The sequence below is a fragment of the Ochotona curzoniae genome, unplaced genomic scaffold (genome assembly GCF_017591425.1).
Source record: "Ochotona curzoniae isolate NIBS_2020 unplaced genomic scaffold, NIBS_Ocur_1.0 scaffold_2683, whole genome shotgun sequence".
In the NCBI taxonomy this organism is placed as follows: domain Eukaryota; kingdom Metazoa; phylum Chordata; class Mammalia; order Lagomorpha; family Ochotonidae; genus Ochotona; species Ochotona curzoniae.
In genome coordinates this window covers 170,802-182,814 of record NW_024467100.1, presented here as the reverse complement: position 1 = coordinate 182,814, position 12,013 = coordinate 170,802, and the positions used below count along the sequence as shown (strand labels likewise).

General features: G+C 55.8%; 1 protein-coding gene across 1 annotated transcript in view; it reads right to left on the bottom strand.

Annotated features, from left to right (window-relative positions):
• Positions 1-565: 565 nt before the first annotated feature.
• CD247 (CD247 molecule) overlaps positions 566-12,013 on the bottom strand; it is a 70,353-nt gene continuing 58,905 nt past the window's right edge. Inside the window, exons 2-8 of the mRNA XM_041003330.1 lie at positions 6,222-6,325; positions 5,549-5,605; positions 4,952-5,032; positions 4,010-4,042; positions 3,458-3,514; positions 2,600-2,641; positions 566-1,613 (exon numbers count right to left, since the gene is read on the bottom strand). Of these exons, the coding sequence (XP_040859264.1) occupies positions 1,548-1,613; positions 2,600-2,641; positions 3,458-3,514; positions 4,010-4,042; positions 4,952-5,032; positions 5,549-5,605; positions 6,222-6,325 (440 nt within the window). The 3' untranslated portion in view covers positions 566-1,547. The remainder of the gene's footprint in view (positions 1,614-2,599; positions 2,642-3,457; positions 3,515-4,009; positions 4,043-4,951; positions 5,033-5,548; positions 5,606-6,221; positions 6,326-12,013) is intronic.

Here is a 12,013-nt window from a genome sequence, read left to right as displayed (position 1 = left end):
ACTTAGTTGCACAGCCCGATAAGCAACAGAACTGGGCGTCTGAACTGCCATGGACGCCTCTTGTCTCAGTCGCCCATGACTCACACGTGCGTGGCAGCAATGAACGTTGTTCCTGCAGAATCCCCAAATGTCAGGGACTCCTTTTTTGAAAAGAGTCACTGCACAGGTCTCAGGAGTCCATGTGTTGGCCAGGAAAGCCAAAAGAAATCCTGTTGAGAGGAAAGCCCTGTGTCTGTCCCTCCCCGTCCCCCCAGCCCTGTGGCCTGAGATGTTCTGTGTCACAATGTCACCCTCCTGTTTGCTCACAATGCAGCATGGAAGTCCCGTCCCATCATCTGCTCTGGGTCCTGGGGTAAGGCCCAGGCTTTCCTGACACCACCACCCCATGCACTGTCCCCTGTCCCAGGGCACAGCTGGCCAGCCTTGGTGCACTCTTCACTCTGCCTGGCTTTATTGTGGGCTGCTGGCCTGTGCATTTGGAAGAACTGTCCTGTGTCCTGGGACTCTGCAAGGGAGACCTGCCATCATGGGCTTCTCGACAGAAATCAAGCTCAGAGTAACAGCCTGTGTTCATGGAGACATTTATTATGCAAAGTAGCAAGACCAGCAAGCCAGTATAACTTAAATCCCGGCAGGACAAAGAGGCTTCTCCATCCAGGGCCTTGTGCCCTAGAATTATACAGCAGTGTCTCAGGAGGGACATTGTGGTGTCTGCCATGATGCCACTGCCCACTTGGGGTCATCCTGAGGTTCATGGGGTGCCAGGTCTTCCTTTGAGGCCTTTGAAGTGAGGAGTTTGTCATGCAGTCAAAAGGCAGAGGGACGTGGGGGAGGGACACAGTTCTGCTCTCCATGCACTTAGCCCAGCCTCGGCAATGACACCGCCGTGGCCACTGCACCTGTTTGTAAACAGCTCATTGCCTAGGCACCTGAGCTCCATCAAGGCAAAGACAGTCCCTGTGGTGTCTGGTATGCAGATTCCATGGTATGGAATGTGGGCCCCATGAACAGAGGCCCCTTTCCTAACCACTGCCCCACACCTAGACCATCCCTGGTGAACAGCCCTCTGCCTTGGGCACCTCTGGCAGGTGCACATGGGCCAGTGCTTCCATCATAGGTACCACTTGGCCCAATTACAGTTAACACCGAAATGAGGGGAAGGCTGACAATGGAAGGAAGCCAAGTTTACAGCGCCCGCAAAGCCACTCTAATACGACAGAACTGTGGAAGATATGCTGTGGTCTGGGGGTTCTCCGGGGAACTTTACAAAACACAGATTTACAAATGATCCACATTAGAGTGTCTGTCTCCCGGGTAAGAGCACAGACCAGGGATAGGGGTGGGAGGTGTGGAGCCCCCTTAAAGAATACAGGGACTGTACTCTGTGGGTGCTGATTTGGAACTGGCTGTGACAGTGCTATAACCCAAAGCATCCTATTCATCAGGGACAGTCCTCTGGTGAGCCCGGTAATAAATGCTTTGTCCAATGCTTGCCACAAACTGGGCATGTGCAGGTGGGGCCTGTGAGTGGCCCAGCCCTGTGGCTGTTAGCGAGGGGGTAGGGCCTGCATGTGGAGGGCGTCATAGGTGTCTTTGGTGGCCGTGCTGAGCCCCTGGTGAAGACAGAGAGAGAGAGAGTGGTCAGGAGTCAGCCAAGCGCAGCAGATGTCCCCGCAGCCCGAACCCCAGCCATGACCTCCTGGGAGGGAACCCCGGGTCCTGCAGCTGAGCGACCTGGACTAAGGGAGCAGCAGAGTGACAGCTTCTGGGTCCCTCACAAACAGCTTGGTAGCAACCTCTTCACTACCCAGATTCTCATCCTTCCCAGCTTCCCTGGTGCTGGACCCTACGGCTCTTGGACCCAGCCAACTTCCTGTTGGACAGACGTGAGGAGGGGTCTAGGTGTGCTGCAGAGAATCTGAGGTCCCTGGGAACCTGGCTTGACCGGAAGCGGGGACCTGTCAGAGAGGAGGTACCACGTGGCTCCTCCTGGGGCACCCTGCCTGCTACACTGCTGGAAAGAAGCCACTCACAGCCTAGGTTCTGGGGCTCCTGGAGGAGAGGATCCTGTTTTAAAGATATAGGTTGACAGTTCTTCATTTGCATAATTGCGTGCAATGGTTTGCATAAACCAGGCACCTGACTACAATAACATTTTGTTTTTGAGGTTGTAGGATTTTTCTCCTCCCATCTTCCCTCCCCACCCCACCCCCTCATTTTATTAGGCCTGTTCTGTAAGGGCCCAACCCAGCAGACCCACAAGCAGGAAGTCACCTCTTCATCTCTGTCTTTGTACCCTTAAGAAGATGCTACATTTCCCCTGCAGCCACTGCCGTCCACCTGTCCACCTGCCGAGGCCAGACAACACACCTGTATCCAATGCCTTGGGGCTGGCAACAGGTAATGTGCTGAATGTTCAACTCCCAGCCCTGCCTCGGGGTTATTGGCTGTGGAGTTGCCACTGGCCTGCACAGACAACCCTGGGCTTGCCCCTGTCCCGCTGGCAACAAGAACCAGTGGCACCAACAAGTAGAACTTGGAGAGCCTCGTCGCCCATTTTCACACAGCACTGCCCTGCAAAGGAAGCTGCAGCTCTTACCTGGTAAAGGCCATCGTGGCCTTTGCCTCTGCGCCGCTGGTTCTTTGAGAAAGAAATGAGAAAAGAGTTAGATCGCCAGGCAGTCAGCAGTGGCCTTCCTGCTCAAGGGCCCCCGTCCTGTGCCTCTCTGGCCCCCGTGGGTACTGGGTGCCTTCTGGCCCTCCTGGAACCTCACTCCCCTCTCCCCTGGCAGTGGGGCCGGCATGAGCATCTTAACTCCAGCAGGGCACACAGTTCTCAGTGATTGTTACCGGCATCATAGTAAGCCACACCACAAAGCACTGGCCGGGCCGGCCGTGAGGACACGCGGTCTGTGCGGGTGACCAGGTCCTTAGCTGATTATTCCTCACTCTGGCCATTTTGCAGTGCATCATTGCGTACACACAGCTACAACTGCCAGAGCAGCTGGGTTTCTTGTCAGCACTTCCCCGGTGTCCGATGCGCTGCTCCTCTGTTGGCAGCCCCCGCAGGGACATTCGCAGTGGGCAGGAGGCAAGGCTGGGCCAGGAGGCCTGCAGCAGACATAGCTCTTAAGCAACAGCAACACTGAAGGTCACTGCATATCGGGCTAAGCCTCCTCCTCGGGCACTGACAACCGTAGGGATGCCGGTTCCGGTCCCAGCTGCTCTACTTCCCATCCAGCTTCCTGCTAATGTGCCTGGGAAAGCAGCAGAGGCCAGCCCAAGTGCTTGGCTCCCTGTCACCCACAGAGGAGACTGGGCTGCTTCAGGTTCCAGATTTCAGCCTTGCCCAATCCCAACTATTGAAGATTTGAGAGTGAATTAGCAGTTGGAAGCTGCATCTTTGTCTCTCTCCCTTTCAAATTAATTATTTAAAATTGTTTAAGGTAGCACGTACCTCGCCTTTCACTCCAATCTCACTGTAGGCTTCCGCCATTTTGTCCTTCTGCAGTGCCTGAGGGGAGAAGACGGGGAGACACTGATGTGGCTGGCTCAAGAAACGCTGGGCTCCTCCTACAGCTTGGCAGAGTGCCCCCCACCATCAGGAGCAGGTGCACCCAGGGCAACCACTGAAAAACCATCACGTCACACCCAGGTTGGAGAGGTTGACCCCTGACCCTCAGTCACAGGAAGTACTTGGGTGGCTTCCCCAGCCCCCAGGCCCATGAGGCCCCCTCCTGCTCCACTCCCAGAGAAAGGGGCTGCCGCCCTGTTGTGGCCCATCTCCACCTCACAGCCCTCTTGCAGGCCCACGGAGCGGGAAACCCCAGCTGTAGGCTCCGTAGCTGCAGACAGAGTAGAGCTCGAAGGAGACAGCGTGCAGTGGGAGATGGGGGAACCCTGCCTCCTCCAGGCCCCCCAGGGATAGCAAGGCCAAGGAGAAGAGCATGGAGTACCAGCCCTCCTATGACCCTTCCCATGGCCCAGGCAAGGTGAGAGCTCTACTCACATTGTACAAGCCTTCCTGGGGGTTCTTCCTTCTCTGTTGGCAAAGACATGGGGGAGAGGGACCAGGGAGAAGTTAGAATGGGAGAAACAGAAATCCAGGACGCAGGTGCAGCCTGCCCCTCCCTCCACCTCCCCACCCGCCTCCCCGGGGTCAGTGCTCACCACCCCCTTTCCTGCACTCCCCAGCTTGGCTAAGACCACCGGAGGGGAGCAGAATCGCCCTGGCTCCTGCTGGCAGATGCACAGGGGTAGTGTGCGAAGTTTACCTCTCCCTGGCCTGGCCCCGCGCAGGCATGGTTCTGCACTTGTTACAAGCCCACCAGGTGACAGAGACCAGTTACCAGCCATTGCTCAGTTGGTCCTACTGAGAAGCCCGTGCCCTTATAGTCCCCTCACAGTCCAGTTAGGAGGGGAAAAGAGTTGAGGTAGGAGGCAGGGGTCAGGGTAGAGAGGTGATGCGCTACCCACACTCCAGCATCAACACATGCCTCAGGGGGCCTGCGCAGCTGCAGCCAGAAGCACCAAGGACCACAGGGCAGCAGCAGCCAGTCCAGCCCTGGCCTCTGACCGGAGCCCTGCTCCCTAGGGGACCCACCTATGCTGGCCACATCCAGCTGCTCCCCTCATCACACACAGTAGATTCTGTGAACCCACGCCAGACCTAAAACCCCCAGAGGTAGCCATGACCCCCCGTGGCTGGCCCTCCCTGTATGAACTTGACATCCAGGCTATCCTGCTGTGGGCATCCTGGGGGTCCGAGCAATACTGTGAGCTCCTTGGCGGGTGGGGCCTGGAGCATGGGGTTGGCACAGGCTGCACAAGGCAGCAGATGGGGCCTCCAGCCACCATTAGGGGCGGGTTCCATGGCGGAGCTTGCAAGTGTCATGGAGTAGCGTGCAGCTGGGCTTAATCTGTGCACAGGGGCAGAGGAGGGCCTGCCCACCTGCATCCCTCCCATCTCGGGGTCCCGGCCTCGTCTTTTGTCCAGCACATCATACTCCTCTCTTCGTCCAAGATTGAGCTCCTAAAACACAGGGAAAGTGTCAGACACAGCAAAGAGGGCATTCAAAGGTCGTGGCCAGAAGTACCAGGGAGCTGGAGAGTGGGCGTAGGGAATATGTCGAAGTAGCCCATTGGAGACTTGGAGCTCAGAAGCCTTGACAATGAACACATCATCATGAGTGGGACCAGGGTCTCCAAAGGCCCCCACCCCAGGACATCTTCACAGGGGTGTCCCGGAGAGGCTTATGCACCAAAGCCCAGCAGGATGGGAGCCATGCCCTTTGGCCAAGATTTCAAGGTGCCCCCTCCCTATCACTCAGCCTTAGCCCATGGCTGACGGCTCCAGGACAGGTGCTGGACCTCATCTGGGGTCCCTGAGGCGTGAACACCTCCCAGTACCCACAATGCATGTACCCTCCCCTGGGCTGCCTTGCCCAGCGCCAATCGCAGTGGATGGAACCTGGAGCCTCAAGTTCGGGACCTGGGAGAAGCCGGCCCCTACTTCCTCCCCTCCCCCACCTCCCCCAGGGCCACTTACATTGTAGAGCTGCGTTTGGCCCTGTGGGGCCATGGGGATGGCTTCACCCCTGCCGAACTGGAACGGAGAAAGCCAACACGTCACTGCCCCGCCCAACCGCTGTGCTCCCCAGGCCTCACCCCTCCCGTCCAGGACCAGTCAAGGCCCAATGAGCATGCTCACCGCTGTGGTACTCAAGGGCCGCCTCCCAACTCCCGCCCCGGCCCCAGAGCTATTTTTCTCCAAGGGCTGGAAGGACCATATCTGGTGGTCCAGCACACAGACACCACGCACCCCGGGGGACCCATGCAGATGCTGGAGCCCACCCTACCTTGGTCTTTCTCCAGGTCTCACTGTTTCAACTGCAGGGTTGGGGTAGGGGCTCAAGTAGCAACACGAAGGAAGAACATCTCCCAGCTCCATCATCAGCCCGCTGCCAGCTGCCAGCACCCTGCCCTGGTACCCTCTGAGGTGCCCACTTTTGCAGAGCCCTTCACTGTGGCATCCAGGGCCAGGCTCTCCCTTCTACCTAGATCTGCTTAGCCAGGCACCTACACCCACCCCTCTGCTTACCTGGTATATATTCGTGGCCTGTCCTTGCTTTGCCCATGAACACCAAGCCCCCAGCACCATCCAAGCTAAAACCTCTCTGAAAATCCACCCTCCTCCTGACCCTAAGCCCGGAAGCACCCACCTTGACTCTCAAATACAGGGCGGTGATGATGACACCGTAGAGGAAGAGGATTCCGTCCAAAAGGTAGCAGAGTTTGGGATCCAGCAGCCCGAAGCTCTGGGCCTCTGTGTCAGGAAATGTTAGTTGGTCAGCCAGCTCCAGGTGACAAGAACATGTCCCCCCCACCCCGACCCCAGGGCAAGGAGATGAGATCCGGTTCCCATTCCTCAGCAGGATGACCTGGTCTCTGTTCTCCCCACCCCAACAACTTCCAGTCTACTCCAGTGGCTGAGGGATGGAAATGAGAGGAACGGTAGAACTGTGCCCTGTGGCGGCACCCAGACTAGGTGGTGGCCCCTGGGCCCTGCCCCACCTTCCGGCCGGGGCTGGGGAGGGTGGTCGCAGAGCCTGGGCGGCCTGGAGAGGTTTACTCTGTGTCCATCTGTCCCTCAGGACAGTGGGATGCTGGAGAATGCTCCCCTCCTGCTCCCTGCTTCCCTGCTGCCAGGCTCCCTCTCAGCAGGCAATGGGCTGCTTGGAGTGTCCTGGGGGCTGCCCTGGCGCCTGCCCACCCAGTCCTAGCACCGTGGCTTCAGGGAGCAGGGAGGTGTGGCTGTCAGGCTGCACTGTGCCTCTGGCAACTGAGTTTTACACCAGTGTGATACCTGTGCCAACCTCTCGGCGGCAGGGCCAGGGCTCCCCCTGGCGGCCAGCTGCTGGCCCATGCCAGGGTAGGGGAGCCAGTCTCGGCTTCCAAAAGGCTTTGGGTCTTGCTCACCAGCTCTGCCACATGTACAGGTTACCTACCTTCTTTCTTTTCTTTATTAAAGATTGATTTGTTTTCCTTGGAAAGTCAGATATAAGGAGAGGAGGAGAGATAGAGAGAAAGATCTTTCAGTCGCTGATTCACTCCTCAAGCGGGCACAAGGGCTGGAGCTGAGCTGGTGTGAAGCCAGGAGCCCAGAGCCTCCTCCAGGCCTGCAGTGAGGGTGCAGGGTCCCAAGGCTTTGGGCCACCTTGGGCTGCTTTCCCAGGCCACAAGCAGGGAGGTGAATGGGAAGCAGGGCACCGGGATTAGAACCAGTACCCATATGGGATCCCTGGCATGTGTAAGGCGAAGACTTTAGCCGCTAGGCTATTGTGCCAGGACCTCTACATTCTTTCAACTGTACTTCTGCTGGAGTGAAACCAAAGCATTTCTTAGGGGGAGAGGGTGTCCTGGGCCAGACACTGCTGTAAAGTAGGATCATGGGCAAGTCCACCTAACAGTACCACCTAGAAACCTAAGGTTTCGCACACAGTAAGCCCAGGTCTGAACCCTCTCAACCCTAACCCCAGCCCAGCGCTGCCTTTCCTTTCCCTGCTCCAAGCTACGGAAGCAGGTGGTTTAAGGCTGCATCTGCACCCGGAATCCCCGCTGCATTCCCAGAAATCCTCTGCCTGTGGCTCCAACCCTAAAGCAAGATCCTTCCGCCCCAAGTGGCGCAGCTGATCTCTTAGCAAACATCCCGTGGCTGCTGCTTAGCAGCCACGAGCAACCCAGCCACTGGGAGAAACATCCAAAGTCCTCAGACCAGGACCCAAAAGGCAGCGCTTTCTCCCGGTCCTGCTCTTCCCACTGGCTCCTCCCAGAGTGCACCTGCCAGCTCACTGCTTCCACCCAGCACCCACAGCAATCTCGTGTGAGCACCATCATATCACCTGTGCCCCAAGTGAGCTTTCTCTGGGAGAGATGCAGGAGGGAGAGCACAACCCACAAAGCTTTGGGAGCCTGCACATGTGTGGGAGACCTGGAGGAAGTTCCTGGCTCCTGGCTTTGGATTGGTGCAGCACCGGCCGTTGCGGTCACTAGGGGAGTGAATCATCGGACGGAAGATCTTCCTCTCTGTCTCTCCTCCTCTCTGTATATATCTGACTTTGCAATAATAAAAATAATAAATAAATAAAAGGACAATCTGCCTGTCACACTTGGTGGAAGTGAGCACTTAAAATGATCATCTGGGTTGGGAGGAAGGGTGTTAAGTGCTGCTTGGGACACCTCACATCCCGTATCAGGGTGCTGGTTCGAGTCCCAGTTGCTCCACCTCCCATTCAGCTTCCTGCTGATGCATCCTAAGAGGCTGTGGGTGATGGCCCGTGTGCTTGAACCCCTGCCTCCCACGTGGGAGCCCTGGAGAGGGTTCAGGGCTCCTGGCTTCAGCCTGGCCCAGGCCTGGCTGTTGGAGGAGCCAGGATGGGGTGGATGGGGTGACGGTTGTAAACCAGTAGATGGAGGCGTGCACTTCTTCCTCTCTTTCCCCACCACACTCTATGCCCACATTCTGTCTTGCAAGTGGATAAAAATAAACGTTTGTAAGAACCATGCTTGTATGGTGAGAGGGGTAAAGATGATCTTTCTTACAGGTGAAGGATGGGTGTATGCATGTGCCCATGTCAGCTGTTGCTGGGATATTTAACTTCATGCACAATAAGCTGGAGCCCCCTGCCTTGTAGCGGGGCACCAGGAGTGGGCCCTGCTAGACGCCTGTGGAATGGGGGGTTCAGGAGGTAACCAGAGCCGATCCACAAGTCTGCAAATCCTGTTCATTGTGTCCAGAAGGGCCGTGAGTCTAACTAGCCCCAGGAAACTACTGTCTCTGGCCCTTCGCCACCTTCAGAAAAGCCCAACTTCAGGAAGTTCCGTGGCCGTGACACTGACCATAAACAGGAGGATGTTGGAGGTGTCTGATGACAGCCTGGGGAGATGTCTGTCCTGATAGAAACTGGCATTGCCAGGAGACTTATTCACAGTTTTGGTGTTGATTCATTTATTCTACTTGAAAGGCAGAGGACCAGAGGGACAAGCAAGAGAGATCTTCAATCCATTGGTTCACTCTCCTAAATGCCTGAAACAGCCAAGTCGGGAACGCAGAACCCAGCGAGGTCTCCCACACGCAGGGCAGGGGTGCAAGCACTCGAACCAAGTGCCTCCTCAAGGATGCTGCTGCCTCCCCAAAATGCATTAGCATCAAGAAGTGGAGGCGTCGGGACTCAGGTCTGCCAGCTGTTGAGGATGCAGCCATTGCCAGCAGCAGCTTAACCTGCTGTGTGTCCACAGCTGCTCCAGAGAGCCAATTCACTTTCCTTGTTTGTCTGTCTCCAAGCCAGATTGTGTGCGAGCAGAGGGCAGGTCCCAGACAGCCTCATGCTGCCTCATAGCGTGAAGCCACTTGCACCTGCCCGCCATCGGACCCTCCAACAAGACTCCTCCTGCTACCAATCCTGCTGAAGAACCTGGTGCCTACTCCTCTCGAGCCAGGAGGGCTGCCTCTCATCTGAACCCTACAATTATCTCCTGCACCTGATCGAGTCCCATTCCCATGAGTGTCCAGAAGGCAGCAGTGTGAGCTATCATTAGACCTAATTCACAGGTGGATAAACTGAGACCAGCAAGGACCACCGCAGGCAAAGGCAGATGGCAGTGTCCCATCTCCTGACTACAGGTGCTATTCCTGGCCCGGTGACATGCTTAGCGCTGTGTTCCCCTTCTCTCTACCCCACAGCAGGTTCTGGAAAGCATAGATGCTTCCTGCGGGTTCTGCTTGTTGCTTCCCGCTTAGCACGTCACAAACACCCTGAGAAGAGGAAGACCACAGGCCTGCGAACAAGCACGTGACACACTCACTCAGAGCCTGCCTCTCCCTGGCCTAGCACCTCTCTGGCCTCCATCTGCAAACGGAGCGGGCTCAAGGCTGACTGTTGCTAGGGCAGCAGCGCAGAACAGAGAGATGATGGGAGGGCAGCGCCCTGCACCCCATGTGCTATGTCCATGGGTGTCTGGTGGCCCCCCAGGCCGCTGCAGAGGCTCTGGAGGTACGAGCAGCAGCAGGAGTGAACAGGTCAACCCTCCCGCCCCTCCTTGCTAGGTTCGCCAGCTCAGGTGTGCATGAGAGGGTTTCTGAGGCCCAGTTCCTGCTCCCCTTCTGATCCCTGTTTCCTGCTGGTGCCCACCCTGGGAGGCAGCGATGGTAGCTCAGGGACTTAGATTCCGGCCGACCACACACAAGCCCGTGGCTTCTGGCTTCAGCATGGCCCAGCTCCAGGCTGTCATGGGCATGTGGGGAGTGAGCCAGCAGATGGAAGACCCCCCTGTTTCTGTATGTCTTTGTCCCTCTGCCTTCCAAATGGAAAATGAAAACAAATCACAATTTTAAGTCCAACCACAAACCCATACACTTGTTCCCACTTTAATAGGAGGAATAAACTTAGCCTCCCCAGAAAGAGCACGCCTTTTGAGGGTTACCAAGCTGGGAGTACAAGTCCCGGCTCTGCTACTGTGTGACCACAGAGCATTCATAGCTGCCTCCCAGGTGCGTCACCCTGAAAAGGGGTGAGCTTGTAAGTACCCACGGGGGCTGATGGCACCAACAGCCGTCACAGTAGCCGTCAAATCCAGGTGGGGACAGCCCGCTTCCAACTCCCCTGACTTCCTCCTCTTTGCAGCCTTCACTCTGAGTCCAGGGTCGTGCTGTTGGCCCGACCCACCCACAGGCTCAGACAACTCGTGACGACAGGAGAGGCACAGGGTTATGAAAACAGGAAATCACATGCCTTCAGGAAGACAGAGGCAGCAGCTGGGGGAGCCTGGCACAGCCCCAGGGGGCACTCGGCCCTCTCCTCGGGCCTTGCTGCCTCTCATGGCACACTTTCACTGCAGCAAGGGAGACACCTGCTAGACACAGTCATAGTGATAACCTCGAGAGGGTTTGTTCATCCCGGGAACCACGTGGGAGTTTTCTCAGCCTGTCTTCCCAGTGACTTCATGCACAGCGTGGGGAAATGGAGCCTTTAGAGAGTTTGTCCATGCCAAGGTAGAACCCAGGTTAGGATCCATTGCCCAGGTTCTCACCACTACGTGGTACAGACTTGGACACCCTGCAGGTCCTTGCCACTGGGGCAGGGGTTTCTACCAGGCTGTGGCATCACTCCTTTTTTGAGGCTCAAACTGTTAGAGCAGGTGCCATCCCAACTCTACAATAGCCATTGTGTTAGCTGTGAGGCCCAGGGAGTCCCCGAGTCCAGATGACCTGCTAGGAAATTCAAGGTCAGGGACCCACACCTTCATCAGTCAAAACCACAAAGCCTGACTCACCTGGAGACACCTGTTCTCTTTGACCTGCAGAACAGGTTTCATTACTGGTGCCCCCTTGACTTTGGCATAGCCTCCTCAATGCCTTTGTCAAGTGCTGGATTTCAGACTCAGATTTCATTTGTAAAGTTGATCATCTGATCACAACTAACTGCCCATTACAGGAGAAACTTCAAAAAGTGTGTTGAAAAGGACATTGTAAGTTTATTCAGGTGAAAACAATGTTCAAAATCGATGCATATGAGGGTCTTCAAAGAGTTCATGAAGACTTCATACTAGGCGAAAATGATGATGAATTCCAAAATTCCTCATTTGCACCAAAATAAACTTGCCCTTTTAATTTTAATTTTCCATGAAATTGCTAGAGATTCCCACAAAGATTCCAAGGGAATGGTTTGATTTTCTAGGCATCACAGGATAATGGATGATGTTTTCCATCTTACATTTTTATTTCCATTAAAGTTGTTATGATGTGTGCAATACTTTCGTAATTTTCCCCATTCCAACACAGATGCTATTCATACAACGACACACTGCCTGCCTGTCAAAGGGTCTATACTTTATAATCATTCTGTATCAAAACTTAGGGGGTCTAGTGTCATGGTGTAATAGGTCAAGCCTGCACCTGCAGTGTCAGCATTCTGTATGGTAAGGCCGGGCTGCTCCACTTCTGATCCAGCTCCTT